Source organism: Delphinus delphis, chromosome 6 (assembly GCF_949987515.2).
Source record: "Delphinus delphis chromosome 6, mDelDel1.2, whole genome shotgun sequence".
Taxonomy (NCBI): Eukaryota; Metazoa; Chordata; class Mammalia; order Artiodactyla; family Delphinidae; genus Delphinus; species Delphinus delphis.
The window spans coordinates 83,710,851-83,728,275 of NC_082688.1; the positions used below are offsets into that span (position 1 = coordinate 83,710,851).

General features: G+C 34.6%; 1 protein-coding gene across 3 annotated transcripts in view; it reads right to left on the reverse strand.

The window, feature by feature from the left end:
• AGTPBP1 (ATP/GTP binding carboxypeptidase 1) overlaps positions 1–17,425 on the reverse strand; it is a 169,423-nt gene that overhangs the window by 10,346 nt on the left and 141,652 nt on the right. For 2 of the 3 annotated variants that reach the window (XM_060014981.1, XM_060014980.1), the window contains exons 24-25: positions 17,014–17,190; positions 12,889–13,049 (exon numbers count right to left, since the gene is read on the reverse strand). In XM_060014981.1, coding sequence (XP_059870964.1) covers positions 12,889–13,049; positions 17,014–17,190 — 338 coding nt within the window. Of the gene's footprint in view, positions 1–7,767; positions 8,287–12,888; positions 13,050–17,013; positions 17,191–17,425 lie in introns of those variants that run through there. The other variant, XM_060014982.1, reaches the window with a different exon arrangement.

Below are 17,425 nucleotides of genomic sequence, written 5' to 3' on the forward strand. Positions count from 1 at the left end.
CCGTAAAAAAAAAAAAAAAGTAAATGGAGGGGCTTCCCTGGTGGCACAGTGGTTAAGAATCCACCTGCCAATGCAGGGGACATGGGTTCGAGCCCTGGTCCAAGAAGACCCTACATGCCATGGAGTAACTAAGCCCATGCGCCACAACTACTGAGCCTGCAAGTCTAGAGCCCACGCTCTGCAACAAGAGAAGCCACCACAATGAGAAGCCCACACAGCGCAATGAAGAGTAGCTCCCGCTCACTGCAACTAGAGAAAAGCCCACGCACAGCAACAAAGACCCAGCGCAGCCAAAAATAAAATGAATTAATTTTAAAAAAAAGTAAATGGAGTCCCAGAAAGAGGGAGATAATGGAGCAGAATCAATGTTTGAAGAGAAAATGGCTAAGAATTTTCCCAAACTGATAGAAGACATCAAGCCACAAATTTAAGAAACCTTGTGAATCCCAAGCAAAATAAATAAAATCACATCTAAGTTAAACCCCTAAATAACTAAAGATTAAGAGAAATTCATAAAAGCAACTTAACCTTAAAAGATAGATCATGTTCAAAGGGGCAACAATCAGACTAATGGCTGACTTGACAACTCAGTGGTGGAAGATTGAAGACAATAGAATGATCCCTCAACATGCTGAAAAACGTTTCTCTATCCAAAAAAACACCCCTCAAAAATGAAGGTGAAGACATAAGGGTATTCTTTGAGTAGAAGAAAAATGACCCCAGACAAAAACTGATACGAAGAAAGAAATGAGAAAAGGGGCGGGTAGTGGTGAGGCAGTAAATGTGTGGTGAGATCCAATGACTGCATAAAACAGTAATAACGGCTACAACGTGTACAGTGCTCATAGTATACTCTATCTGACAACAGCAGTACATATATTGAGAGGGGGTTAAATGGAGTTAACATATGAAGGATCCTATATTGTCCCAAGAGATAAAAATTCACATTTATATTGAGTTTGAATATAAATATGAATATATTTTATATAATATAAATGTAAAAAGTTTAGTTTAAATATATCAAAAAGAAATCTTTTCAAAAACACAGGGCAAGTGGAACAAACAAAGCAAATAATAAGCAGGTAGATTTAAATCTAAATATGTCAATAATTACAGTAAATGTAAATGAACTAATGTTCCAATTAAAAGGTAACTGTCAGACTAAAATTTTACAAAAACAACTATATTCTGCTTACAATACATTTACATACAAAGAGACAGAAGGTTAAAAACAAACACTAAATGAAAAGAAAGCTAGTTATAGCTTATATACATGTAATACCAACATGGTTAAAGAATCTGTCTGCTTTTTAATATAAAGTCTTATATTCAGAAGTTTTAAGCATTCCAAGTAAAATAATTTTACAGATCAGTGTTTTTAAGCTTTGTTCAACTAATTGATTTTTAGATTCCAATTATTGTTTCTAAAACTAAAGTATCTTCTATTAAATGAAGCAACGGTATATATACTAAATGGAACAACTGGGAAATTATTTTTTGTAATTATCAAAGATTCACTTTGAATAAGTCTCTTACCTTTTTCTTAAGTTTATTTAAACAAACTCAAATGCTATGTGCCAAATACCTTCGGGTTTATGGTGTTGTGAAGACTAATTATTTGTCATTTATAAATGAGTCACTGATTACCTTGACAAAGGCATTTAATGTTTACTATTCTTGCTGCTGCAATTATTCCAAGCTTACTTGATATAAATTGCCTATAGAAAATAAATTAGTTCACAACAAATAGATATTCTACCTTGAGAAACAGTTAAACCTGAGGAAGACAAAATTAAATTGAGGGCTACTATGTGGAATAAAACCATCCACATTGTACACAGAAACAAAAGCATAAATTTGACAGGGGAAGATGGGTTCAAAAGTTTTTAAGGGTCAACTCACTAAAAAAAATGGGAAGAATTTATATTCATTCAGATGATACCTCAGGTTCACATTAAGACCAGGAAACAGAAAGTTACCAAGGACAAAGAAAGGATACAAAAGAAGAGTACAGACAATAAAGAGAAAAGGACAGGAAGGTAATCTTAGTAAAAGTAGGTGGTTTCCTAGTTCCATCTCTAACACCATAATTTGCCTTTTTCACTCCAATATGGAAATGTGGCTTCACCTGCTACTGATTCCATATTCAATCATCAAGACCTCTCCACTGCCGCCTGATACTGTCTCCTCAAACAATCACTGCCAGTTACCTCCTTATTTAAGCTCTCATCGTCCTCTCAAACATGAATGATTCCAAACAGTTTCCTCAAGGGTTTTCTTGCCTCTACATTCCCAGCTTCAATCAAATCTTTACACTACTTTCAGGCAAAAACTACCAATTAGCATACTCCACCCAGTGGCTTCCAAACTGCCTACTGCCTAAAGGATAAAGTCTAACATCCTTACACTGATATTTAGGGTACTGTAAGACCCTTCCCCCAACCAACAAGCAATCCAACCCAATTGAATCTGAAAATCTTACGTAGCAACCTACCACTTCCTCAACTCAATATGTGACTGGCACTATGCAAGGCACCATTAGACAGGGTTGAAAGGCATAAATATGGTCCCTGAGGTTAACTAGGAGTTAGCTAGGTAGGTGTGACTGACAGACTTCTCTCAGAAGCTGGTTTAGACAAGTACATGCTTTGAGATCCTTATTATCCTTGCTCTAACCACAGAGCAATGATAGATAAAATATAAAACAGGAAAACAAAGAAGACACAGATGCATACAGAAACAAGATAAACATCTCCTTGGACCAGAAAAAGCATAGAGGCACAAAAATAGGTCATGGGTCTCCTGAATTCCAGGTCCAAGAGCAGGCAGCAGTAGCTCCTTCAAAATAACAGGGAGGCTTAAATGTCCTAGAGCCAGGGAATTAAACCCAGACTCATGGCAATCAAGCAGCTGGAGTGAGGCTTCCCACTTTAGAAAGGAGGCTGAAAATATAAGGCTGAGACTTCTGCCTAAGGCTAAGATTTTATAAAGTTGCAATTATTAAGTCAGAAAAAAGGAGACAAAGCAGCAAAGTCAGAACCCTCATGAACACAGTCACTTGTCCAGCAAAATCCCCAGTATCGTTGAAGGATGGGAACTAGGAAATACAAGACTAATAAAATGCTAGCGTAAGCTAATATAAGCTTGGACTGGAGCCTAGAGCGGGCCAGGTAGAAGCAACACAAATCATTAAGGGCAGAGACTTGAAAGAGCTGGGGGTTTGGGGGAAGCTCTCATTTAATATGAGCTTGCAAGTTACAAAACTCTTGAGAAACTGTGATGAGCTTACCAATACAAAAACAATGGCATGATCTACAAATGACTAAGAAAGTGTTTAGGGTCTTCAAAGAAGGGAAGAATAGTAGCCATAAGAATAAACAAGGAATCATGAAATTTAAAAATGCAGAAACAAAAAAGAACCAATTAGACGTGAAATATATAATCTTTAAAATAAAATACTCCCATGAGATAAACTTTAGACCAGAAACAACTAAGTTTAGTGAATTATAAAATGCTACTGAATAATTTACCTAGACTGAAGTAGAGATAGAAAATGTGAAAACGTTGTTAAGAGACATGTGTGGAGAACAGACAGAGAAGCTCCAGTGTAGGAATTCTGGGAGAACAGAATAAAGGAATTGTCAAAGAAGCAATTTTCAAAAAAAAAAAAAAAGGGTTGAGATTTTTTCAAAATTGAAGAGTCCTCAAATTAAAAGTACATATTGTCAACCAAGGTATATTCTTTTTAATATACCACTCCTAAACACAATGCACTGAAACTGAATAGCACTGAGGATAAGGATAAAACCTTAAACAAGTGGAGGCACAGACATTTTGGTACAGGAAAAAGCAAATGCAAAGACACTGGGATGATAAAAAGATTTTCATGTTCTAGAATAGCACTACTCAAGGTATGGTCCACAAATTCTTTGTTATTGGTCCATGGCAACAAAAGCCTAGGAATTAAAATGAAGTGTTCAGAAACTTTTACAACAATTTTACATAAAATTATGTGTCTGGTGACTCTAATAACAGGAAATTGGAGCTTATATTTGCATTCCTTGGGGTGCCCTCTTCCATTTGTATAGTACTTCATTCTTACTGTATTTTAGTCAATTATCAATCCATAACAAATTGGAAAATAAAAACTAGACCTTTGCTAGTTTAGGAGCACTGTCATAAAAACTAAAAAATGGTCAGTGCGGTTGGAATGGTAAGAATACAGAGAGAGCAGGACAAGCTAAAGGGGGAAAGAAAGGTATAGATGGCTCATTCTGGACCTCAGAGACTCTGATAATGGATATAGGCCATATATGTGGAAAATAACTGAAGGACTTTAAACAGGACAGTGACCACTTCGTACAAAGAAACTGGAGGATACAAAAAAGTAAGGAAAGACCAGTCAGAGGCTATTTGAGTATAGCAGGCAAGAGATGATGGCAGCCTGGACCGGTGTAATGGCAGAAGTGGTGGAGAGAAATAGAAAGACCTGAGAAATATTTTGGAGGTGAAATCAAAAAGCCCCAGGTGGTGGATTGGATTAAGGGTAAGGGAGAGAGGAGGAGATGCCAAGAATAAGATTTCTTACAAGAGCAATTGGGTAGAGGGAGGTGGATACAGATGAATGGGTTTGTTTGGGGAGAGGTAGGGGAACAGAAGTCATGAGTTGAGGTTTAGACAAGTTAATTTTGTGTCCAAGTGTACAAAATCAAGTCGGAAGCTGGATACGTAAGTCTAGAGCTCAGAAGAGGGGTCTGGAAGATTATATGTATTTTGGAGTTATCAAGACACAGATGTAATTTAAAATCACTGGAATGAATATCACTTATGGAAAGTGTGTAGGGGGAAAAGAAAAGTTGAAAGAGGAGAAAAAGCGAAGAAGATAGAGAAGAAACACTCAAAGGAAAGTTTTTGCACACCACAACCCCCGTTTTTGGCCTCAACAAATAAACCCAAGTGATCTGTGTTACATTTACTATAGCTTTTATTTCCAAGGTAATTGTTATCAGTGATTGCCAATGCACAGCAAAACTAAAGGACGATTATCAAAAGCTAGGAGAAAGAGGAAAAGGTGAGAAATATGTACAACTTCCCTCCCACCCATTTTACCAATAATGCAAATAATGACAAGAATTTACAATGATTCTTGAAAAGTTTCCAAGAAGCAATAAAAAGGACAGCCAAATGAGTAAGCAAGCATTTTAAAATAAGATTTTAAAATCATAAATGACAGTAGCTATGAGGAAAAGAGCTTTGTCAGTCTTGGTGGTGGGGGAGCAGTCTTAAAAGCAATAAGTATATACCGATAATTCCATCGGAAACTTTGGAGCTAGCTAGTTTCATCTTCAGCCAACAATCAGAACCTCTCTCATTCCTCCTTATTCACTCTACCCATATTAGAAACCAACTAAAACAAAAGAAAATAAGAATAACAGAAATCTACATTCAAGAAGCAGTACTTTGAATAACTGGACACCAGTAGTATACATTAGAAGTATCAACCTCAAAGAACAACTCCAGAAAACTCTTGCAGTCACATTTTCCCTCAACTTACCATAATACCTGGTGCTTACAATACAGAAGTATTACACTAGCATAAGCTTCTAAACATTTTGAATTTTAATATCCTGCATAGGATATATCAGTTATCATTCCTTGCTTAAGAACATATACAGTTACTACTTCTCTTCTATAAAATCCACACTAACCTTCCCATGAAATTGAACACCTTGCTCCCGTAATGCCTTCTTCAACATTAGCTTTTCTAAGCTCCAAGCAATCCTTTCCACCTTACCTAAATTAGTCTACTTCTTATTGCCAACTTTGTTTTCTTCATGTTAGCTCCTATTTCTTTACCAAGACTCATTTACTATCTTTCAAGCCCTAGCTTAAAACTTACTAATTTAAGAAATTTATTGCACATAAATCCAGGTGATTTTAAATTATTTACTCAGTAACTTTTTTCTCAATATGTCTAGGCAATTTTTAAATTTTGTTTTTTTAAATATATTAATGTATTTTCTGTATTTTTTATAATTACCATCATGCCCCTTCACAAATGTAAATTGTGCTTTTTCTATTATACTGTCAGCTCCTTTCAGAACACTATCTTCTGGGGAATAACAAAAGGTATGAAACACAATGAAGAGCTCATGCCATGAGACCATTCTGTCAGGCTGGGAGAGGTGGCTGTTCTCACTAATGTGCAGAAATGAACAGAGTCAATAAAAATGAAGAATTAGGGGAATATGTTCCAAACAAAGAACAATAAAAATATCCAGAAGCAGATCTTAATGAAATAAAGGTAAGTGATTTACCTGATACAGAGTTCAAAATAATGGTCATAAAGATGCACACCAAAGTTAGGAGAGTAATGCGTGAACAAAGTAAGAACTTCAAAGAAGAGAGAGAAAATATTAAAAATTCCCAAACAGAAATGATAGAGCTGAAGACTACAATAACTGCACTGAAAAATGCAATACGATGGTTTCAACAGCAGACTAGATCAAGTGGAAGAAAGCATCAGCAAACCTGAAAACAGCAGTGGAAGTTTTTCAAACAAAGGTGCAAACAGAAATAATGAAAGAGTGAAAATAGCTTAAAATATGCATTATAGGGGTTCCAGAAAGAGAGCAGAGAAAAGGAGGCAGAAAGGTTATTCAAGAATTAATGGCTGAAAACTTCCCTAACTTGGGAAAAGAAAGAGACATCAGACAGCTGGATCTAGGAAGCCTAGAAAGTACTAAAACAGATAAATCCAAAAGGACCCACACCAAAACACATTATAATTAAATCATCAAAAGTTAAAGACAAGGAGAATCTTCAAAGTAGCAAGAGAAAAAGAAACTCATTACATACACAGGAACCCAGATAAGACCATATAAACAGATTTTTCAGCAGAAACCTTGCAGGCTAGAAGGAAGTAAGATGATATACTCAGAGTTCTGAAAGGAAAAACTTGCCAATCAAGAATACTCTACCTGGCAAAGTTGTCCTTCAGAACTGAAAAAGAGATATAAGTTTTCCAGATAAACAAATGATGAAGGAGTTCATCAACACTAGACCAGTCTTAAAAGAAATGCTAAAGGGAGTTCTTCAAGCTGAAACAAAAGGATACTAATTAGTAACAGGAAAACATGAAAGTATAAAACTCACAGGTAAAGGTAAATATATAAATTCAAAATATTCTAATATTGCAATGGTGATGGGTACATCACTTATAAATCTAGTTTGCAGGTTAAAAGACAAAAGTATTAAAAATAAATGTAATTACAATAATTTGTTAATGGATATACAATGTGAAAAGATACAAATTATAACATTAAACAAAATATGAAGGAAGGGGAAGTTTTGGTATGCATTTAAAGTTAAGTAATTATCAGATTAAAACAGACTGTTTATATTTAAAATGTTTTACGTAAGGGTGGTGGCCTTGGCAAAAAAGAAAAAAAAATGTTTTATGTAAGCCTCAATGCACTGCCAAAACCTATAGTAGATACACAAAAGATAAAAAATTCAAAGCATACCACTACCGTAAGTCCCCTACATACAAACAAGTTCCATTCTGAGAGTACGTTTGTAAGTCCAACAAAATTAGCCTAGGTACCTAACTAGCACAATCAGCTATATTGTACTGTACTGTAATAGGTTTATAATATTTTTCACACGAATAATACATAAAAAACAAACAAACACAAAAAATAAAATATTTTTAATCTTACAGTACAGTACCTTGAAAAGTACAGTAGTACAGTAAAACAGCTGGCATACAGGGGCTGGCATCGAGTGAACAGGCAAGAAGAGTTACTGACTGGAGGAGGGAGAGGAGAGATGAGAGATTATAGAACTGAAGGATCATCAGCAATGGGAGACGGAGGGCAAGCTGCAACTTCACTCATGCCTGACGCTGATGACATAGGTTCTGGTTCCTTGCTGGATTCAATTCTATCTACCCTCTTGAAAAAATGATCCAGGGATGTCTGGGTAGTAGCTCTTTTTTTCTCATCATAGATGACACAGCAGCACTGGATTGCATTCTGAACGGCTGCTGCAAACTTCATGTACTATTCTACATTCGGCTCCTGTGCCTCAAAACTAACAGTGCCTCCTCAAATAAAGAAAATCCCCTTGCCATTTCCTGTGTTGTGAATCTCTTTGGTTCTTCAGTTACTTCTTCTTCTTGTCTCTCTTCATCCTTTCTCTGGGTCTCCAATTCCATCAGGTCTTCATTAGTAAGCTCCTCATGTTGCACAGCAAGGAGTTCAATGAAGTCGTTCCCTTGCAGATCTAGCTTGAAATAAAGATACTGTACTACTGTACTCTATACAGTACTATACAGTAAAGTACACAAAAGCACAACCACTTGTAAAGGATGCACGCAGATGACAATGTACACCAGACACATGAACTAACTTACATGATTGGACATGTGAACACACGTTTCCATCTTTGAAAGTTTGCAACTTGAAGGTTCGTGTGTAGGGGACTTACTGTACAGAAAATTATCAAATCACAAAGGAAGAGCGCAAGAGAGGAAGAAAGAAACAAAGGAATTACAAAATAACCAGAAAACAATTAAAATTACAACAGTAGGTCCACACCTATCAATAATTACTTTAAATGTAAATGGACTAAATTCTCCAATCAAAAAACAGAGTGGCTGAATAAATAATAAAAGAGACCCAACTATATGTTGCCTACAAAACACACCTCAGTTTCTCAGTTTTAAGGACACACATCAACTGAAAATGAAGTGATGAAAAAATAAATTCAATGCAAATAGAAACCAGAAGAAAGCAGGGGTAGCTATACTTATACCAGAAATAAAAGACTTTAAGCCAAAGACCAACAAGAGAAAATAATAAGGTCATTACATAATAATAAAAGGATTGGACTTCCCTGGTGGCACAGTGGTTCAGAATCCGCCTGCCAACGCAGGGGACACAGGTTTGAGCCCTGGTCCGGGAAGACCCCACATGCCACGGAGCCACTAAGCCCATGCACCACAACTACTGAGTCTGTGCTCTAGAGCCTGCGAGCAACAACTACTGAGCCCATGTGCCACAACTACGGAAGCCCGCATGCCTAGAGCCCATGCTCCACAACAAAGAGAAGCCACCGCAATAAGAAGCCAGTGCACTTTACGAAGAGTAGCCCCTGCTCGCCACAACTAGAAAGGAAGCCCGCATGCAACAACGAAGACCCAATGCAGCCAAAAATAAATAAACAAATAAATAAATTTTAAAAATAATAATAATAAAAGGATCAATTCATCAGGAGGATATAACAATTGTAAATATTTATGCACCCAACATAGGAGCACCTAAATATATAAAGCAAACATTAACAGATCTGAAGGAGGGAACAGACAGCAATATAAGAATAGCAATGAACTTCAAACACCCACTTTCAACAATGGATAGATCATCCAAGACAGAAAATCAGTCTAAAAAAAACCACTGGAATTAAACTACACATTAGACCAGACGGACCTAACAGATATATAGAACATTCTATCCAACAGCAAAAGAATACATAAACACACATGGAACATTATCCAGGGTAAATCATATCTTAGGCTACAAACAAGTCTTAATAAAGTTAAGAAGACTGAAATCATATTAAGCCCAACCACAATATAAAACTAGAAATCGATTGGGAATTCCCTGGTGGTCCAGTGATTAGGACTCTGTGCCCTCACTGCTGAGGGCCTGGGTTCAATCCCTGGTCAGGGAACTAAGATTCTACAAGCCATGTGGTGTGGCAAAAAAAAAAGAAAGAAAGAAAGAAAAGAAAACTAGAAATCAATTAGGAAAACTGGAAAATTCACAAGTACATGGAGATTACACAACATGTTCCCGAACAACTAATGAGTGAAAGAGAAATCAAATATTTTGTGAGAACTAAAAATGGAAACACAACATACCAAAACTGATGAGATGCAGCAAAAGCAGTTTTCTAAGAGGGAAGTTTATAACAATAAATGCCTGAAAAAAGCAAGATCTCAAATAAACAACCTAATTTTACACCTCAAGGAACTAGGAAAATAAGAACAAACTAAGCCTAGAGTTAGCAGAAGGTAGAAAATAACAAAGATCAAACAGACATAAATGAAATAGAGACTAAAAAGAAAAAAAAGATCAATAAAATTAAGAGCTAATTTTTTTTAAAGATAGAATAGACAAACAGTGAGACTTTCCAAAAAAAAAAGAGAGAGAAATTATAAATGAAACAGGAGACATCACATCAGATACCTCAAAAATACAAAGGATCATAAGAGACCACTATGAACAAATATACACCAACAAACTGGACAACCTAGAAGAAATGGAAAAAATTCCTAGAAACATACAAGCTACCAAGACTGAATCATGAAGAAATTAACAGAAAATCCAAACAGACCAATTACCTGTGAGGAAACTGAATCAATACTCAAAAACCTTCCAAGATAACCCCAAGACTAGACGGCTTCAATGATGAATTCTACCAAACATTTAAGCAAGAAATAATAGAAATTATTTTCAAACTCTTCCCAAATTAAAAGAGGAGGGAACAACTCCAAATTCATTTTACAAGGTCAGCATTACCCTGATACCAAAGTCAGAGAAGAAATTTTAAAAACAAGAAAATTATTGGCCAATATCCCTGATGAACTTAGATGCAAAAATCCTCAATAAAATGTATTAGGAAATCATATTCGACAATACATTAAAAGAATCATACCTAAACCATGATCACCTTGCACCCTGAGATGCAAGGATGGTTCAACATATGCAAATCAATCAATGTGATACACCACATTAACAAAATGAAGGACAAAAATCATATAATCATCTCAATAGATGCAGAAAAGCATTTGACAAAATTCACCATCCATTCATGATAAAACTCAGCAAACCAGCATAATAAAGGCAATATATGACAAGCCCACAGCTAATGTCATACTCAACGATGAAATACCAAAAGCTTTTCCTCTAAGATAAGGAACAAAACAAGGATGCCCACTCTCACCACTCTTATTCAACACAGTACTGGCTTGAGCAATTAGGCAAGAAACAGAAATAAAATGCACCCAAATCAGCAAGGAAAAAGTAAATTTTCTCTATTTGCAGTAGACAAGATATCATATAGAATCCCTAAAAACAGCACAATGTTAGAAGTAATAAATGATTTCAGTAAAGCTGCAGGATACAAAATCAATATACAAAAACCAGCTGCATTTCTATACACTAACAATGAAACATCAGAAACAGAAATCAAGAAAACAAACTTACTATAGCATCAAAAATAATAGTTAGGAATAAATTAACCAAGAAGGTGGAAGATCTGTACACTGAAAACTGTTAAGACACTCTACTCTTATGTTCAAAGCAGTATTATTCACATAGTCAAAGTATGAAAACAATCTAACTGTCCATTGATGGATGAATGGATAAAGAAAATGTGGTATATAGATATACAATGGAATATTCAGCCTTAAAAAAAAAAAAGGAAATCCTTTCATTTGCTACAGCATGGATGAAACTGGAGGGCATTATGCTAAGTGAAATAAGCCAGACAAAGACAAATACTGCATGGTGTCACTTACACATGAAATGTTAAAAAAATAAAAAAAAAGAATTGGAACAACTCAGAAACAGAGTAAGAAAGTGGTTGCCAGGGGATATGGGGCAGACAGAGGACGCAATAGGGAGAGGTTAGTAAGAGTGATACAAACTTTCAGGTGTTGAGATGAATAAGGTCTGAGGAAATAATGTATAACATGGTTATACTAGATAACACTAGATTGTATAATTGAAATTTGCTAGGAGAGCAAAACTGAAAAATATTCCCTCACACACAGACACAAAGGTAAACATGTGATGTGATGGATGGGTATGTGAATAACTCAATGGGGTAAATCCTTTCACAATGTATACATATACCAAATCATCACAGTGTACACTTTAAATATCTTACAATTTTATTTGTGAATTTTACCTCAAAAAGATGGGGTGGGGGAAGAATACATGAAATAACTTAAAAGTAGGCTTCTAAACATCAATGAGAACAACTTTATTTATACTTATTTATAAATAAATATATTTATTTCCATTATCGTTTAGCAAGTGTTTTGAAATATAGAGAATGCAGAGGATCACTGCCTCAATTATCACATTATATAAGAATCGAGTTCTAATTAATGTTTTACTACACTTAAAACTACTAAATTGATATATATATATAACATAGCTTGGCAATAAATTAACAAATCTGATGTCAATGTCCAACAATAAAAATCATGTAGGTTCTATAAAATGGGACTATTCCTACCCATATGTATCAAACTATAAAATGCTAAACGCTGCTACTATGATTAAAAATTGTGATACTAAATATCTCTGAGCCAATAACCGATCAAATTTTACATACACTGAATTTTAGGAGCAAAAGTTTACCTACTCAGAAGAATACTACTTGGCAGATGTAGTTATATTTCCAGAGGGATATTAAATTAGCTGTTTCTAGTAGATGTAACCAGAAGGTGACTGGAAAGCCATCTGATATTTGTAGATTATCAACAAAATAAAATTTCTTTTGAACTATGAATCTTGGCTCCAAGCCTTCTTAATTTACATACTTATCTGATATAAGTAACTGTTTTCCACACTGCTTATTTTTAAGTTAAAAGTAAATCATTAAGATCACTAAAACAGCATTCCAAATATAAGGATATTTCATTAAAATTTTATCCAAATACCAATGTTAAAAGAAGCAAGACTTATGTATATTAATTCTAAAAATGCTCCTGGCTGTCAAAATCTCTGTGCCTTTCCTCTGCGTAACTAATTTAATGAAGTTCAACAATATACTACCATATAACAAAAGAATAAAACAAGTATGTCTTACCTAGTTACTTTGCAGCTCGATTCAATCAAGTCATTTTCAAAGTCAAGCAGGCTAGAAGGCAGATTATATTCCAGTGGGGATGTCAGTCTTTTCAAACGCAATAGACCAACACAAAATTTTGCTCCCATCTCTTCCAATTCTCGAGTACCGATCTGTAAACCCTAAAAATAAAGAAAATAAATAAATAAACAGGTAACTAGGACATTTGCTATCCTCTGGCTATATCTCATTTAAATTACATAAAAGGAATTTGTAACTATATTAATAAAATAAAAGGCTGGCACTTTGTATGAACCTAGGACTGATAAGCACAGTGTCTTAATAACATAAGATTATTTTAAGTCACAAAGGAAACTGTCTTAAAAAACCATTTCTAAAATGTCTATGCTCATTCACTGCGTGCAAACTATTTTCACCAACACACTGGGGAGCAAAAAACAGATAAACATCTTGTGGTTTAGTTATTCTTGGAGCTCATGAGTGAAATCATATTTTTACAAGATCTTGCTAGTACTTCTTGTAATCTACTACTTGTATGCCGATGTTGAAATATTATAGTGCTACCATCAAGGCTCCAATTTGTATACTTGAACATTACTTTATACATACTTTTCCTGAATGATAAAAAGAAATTGCTGAGTAAAAAACAAACAAAAGAAAGGTAACTATGTCAAAAAATAATCAGACGAATCGAAGCTAATGAGGCAGCAGTAAAATAAGTTCTTATGTTCCATGTCAGTTAAGAACGCCCATTTCAAAGTTGGTCTACTAACGCAAAAACAAAATTTTACCACAACCCTGTTTTAACCAATAGTTTCTCAATAAACAATATATACGGTTTACCAAAAGTTAAACATTACCAAATAAAAGGATAAAAATGGACTGTAAATCAAGACGTTGCTTATCATTTAATTCTCAGATAAAAATGAATCTCTAAAATAAATGCAATCCTTACACCAACAAAGGTTGCAGGCGTAGATGAGAGCAGACTAGACTTTCAATGACCAGACTAAAAGCACACGGTAACTGAAGAGATAAATTATAAAAACTGTTATTTACTCTACATAACACATGCCTTCATAATAATGATTGACTGATTGTTTAAATAGTTTGGCCATCTCCAAATATTCTAAGAAATGTGACCTAACTGACTTAGAAAATGCATTTGTCTTCTTAATCTAAAAGCTTTAGAAAGGCTATGCCTATTTCTGAATTAGCTCATCAAAAATAAAACTAAAGAATATTTGATGCCTAAAATTCAGTAATGTAAGAACATTCTTGAGGGTGAAGAAATTTGTTTCTTAAAATATTATTAGACTTACACAACTTATTAGCTAATATTAACAAGTTTGAAAAGTATACGTTATGTGTAGGGGGGAGGATGGGGGTATATGGGAATTCTGTAGTTTCCACTCAATTTTTCTGTGAATCTAAAACTGCTCTTTAAAAAGTTTATTGGGACTTCCCTGGTGGCGCAGTGGTTAAGAATCCGCCTGTCAACGCAGGGGACACGGGTTCGAGCCCTGGTCCGGGAGGACCCCACATGCCGTGGAGCAACTAAGCCCGTGCGCCACAACTACTGAAGCCCCCATGCCACAACTACTGAAGCCCACAGGCCTACAGCTCGTGTTCCACAGCAAGAGAAGCCACCGCAATGAGAAGCCCGTGCACCGCTATGAAGAGTAGCTCCCGCTCGCCGCAGCTAGAGAAAGCCCGGGTGCAGCAACGAAGACCCAACGCAGCCAAAAATAAATAAATAATATTAATTTAAAAAAACTTTAGAAAAGTACATGCTATGATCAAAGCACTGAATTTTAGATGTAAAAAACTTAGCTTATTATTAGTAGTAAGACATACTTCTCTCAATAGGAGTTTTAAATCAATGTAAGTCTGTCAATGGAAATCACGTAAAGTATATATATGTGTCAATGTAAATCGTATAAAAGAGAAATGACTATATGTTAGGTATCTATTTTATTTTTAAAATTTTATAAAGTAATTTTTAGAAAACTCGTCTAATGTTTTGTTTCAAAATATATTTTAGCAATTTTTAAAACGTAGTTTTTTCAATGACTAAATAAATTTATCAAAACACAAAAAGAACATTTAAAAAAATCCAATGAAAGTCTATCAGTAGAATCCAAATATAGTAAGAAAGTGCTACTATTATTATGCAACAGATGATTTCAAGGGGCATGCAAGTCTCAGCTTCCCTGACTTCTTCTCTCCCTACTCCCAGAGACTAGTTTCACAGACACTGATACTTTAATTTACCTTCTCCAGCCGGACTGCATCTCTTTAAGAACAAATAATTTATAGTCTATTTCCCTAAATCATAGGAACTACCTATGGTCCTTTACAAAAATGACTGTCAAGCTTTTTTCCATCCCACACACTTACAGTCCACTAAAGCAATGATTAGGAGGCAGGGTCTGTGGGCTGGAGTACTCATGCTCCTCTCTTACCACAATCGCGCCTTTGGTAGTCTAAAAGACACTGTTTTACAATATTTGAAGAGATTTCAAAAGATAGCACATTTTGGAAGAATAGTATACTGTGGTCAACCTAAATCTTAGGGAAGAGTCACTCTACAGAAAGAACTGAAATTTCACTAAGTTCTACCCATCTAGGCCCCCAAAGTTTGAACGCCAGTTGCAAAATCTATACAATTTTCTTCCAGTTTGTTACAGACTGGAAAAATCATTTAAGCTCTCCACTTGAACATTTTGGCATCAATCATAATATGTTTACATTTTTAATACTAACCAATTGGAAGATTTTTAACTCTTTCTAAACATAAAGTTATAATCACTTTTATGTGACATATATGAAAATCACTATGAGATTCAGATTCCTCTTGTCCATGTCAAAAAAAACAAAACACAACAAAACAGAATGAGTGGAATAATTAGCATGACACCTGAAAAGCTTTTTGTGGCCAAGGCAAGAAAAATAAATATCCGGGTTTACAGTTGCTCACCTAAGGTCCAATTCATTGCCTTTTAAGTTCTCAATCTTTTGTGGTACATACATACAATGGAATATTACTCAGCAATAAAAAAGAACAAAATAATATCATGTGTAGCAACGTGGATGGACCTAGAGATTGTCATACTGAGTGAAGTAAGTCAGACTGAGAAGAACAAATATTGTATGATATCGCTTATATGTGGAATCTAAAAAAATGGTACAAATGAACTTATCTACAAAACAGAAATGGAGTCACAGATGTAGAAAACAATCTTATGGTTACCAGCAGGGAAACACGAGGAGGGATAAATTGGGAGATTGGGATTGACATATACACATTACTATATATAAAATAGATTAACTAATAAGGAACTACTGTATAGCACAGGGAACTCTACACAGTACTCTATAATGACCTATATGGGAAAAGAATCTAAAAAAGAGTTGATATATGTATATGTATAACTGATTCACTTTGCTGTACACCTGAAACTAACAAAACATTGTAAATCAACTACATTCCAATAAAAAAAAATTTTTTTAAGTTCTCAAACTTTAAAATTAAAAAATTCAAAGTCACCTAACATTTAATTACTCTTAAATTTCAAAAGTAAAGTCTAAACTCATTGTTTCCCATAAAAGGCTATGGTACCATAGGAGGAGGAGAAGAGGAGTCTTAGTAAAGAAAAAAAAAATTAGTGAAGGAATATGCATTTAAAAGTCACACACACACAAAGTCTAAATTAAAAAAACTGAGTGTAATGTGTTTATTTCTAAATGCATAAATATATATTTACATCCAATAAATTAAAATGATAGAACATTTTATTAATAATGTACTACTTGCACAGCTCATTAAAAATTACTAACCGTTATCTAAATGTGTATTACAGCATGCTTTCTTAAAAATTATGACTGTAAATAGACTCAACCAAGATTTCATAAGGATCCAAAGCAAGTTATTTAGTTCAGAGAAGTTAAGAAAAAACAAAACAAAAAACTGTTCTTAAGATCGCATATAATTCAATTCCATTATTGCAAGTTACATTTAGCTCAGTATAACAAACATATCATTTAATACATACTTGAAAACTACTAGAGCATATATGGAAGACTTGAAAGATTTTTATGGCTGGAAGTCCTGAGATGTTTTACCTTATATTTTCCCTGATCACAGCCACACAAAGTACTCTCCATGGTATAGCTTCTTTGTACTCCTATCTCTCTCCAAACTACAACACGTGCTGTAGATTCTTTAGATTTTTCTACTACGAAGCTACAGCTGCTCATGCAAAATGCTGGGGCAATATGGCTCAGAATCTTAGGCAAAGTCTGCAAAGATAAGAATGATAAAATATTTCAAGAGCTTTCTTTTTTTGTCATTTAAAATTATTTTAACTTCTAAATTTTGAAAAATTTTGATGAAAGCATAGTCATTAGAGCAGTCACATGGATCTTCTTCCTATATCCCTTGCTATTCAAAACACTGAAAGAATCCTTACTAAATTAGACTTTTCTGCTTTCCTAGACAAATATTAATCAGAAAATAGAATGAACGAAAGGATAA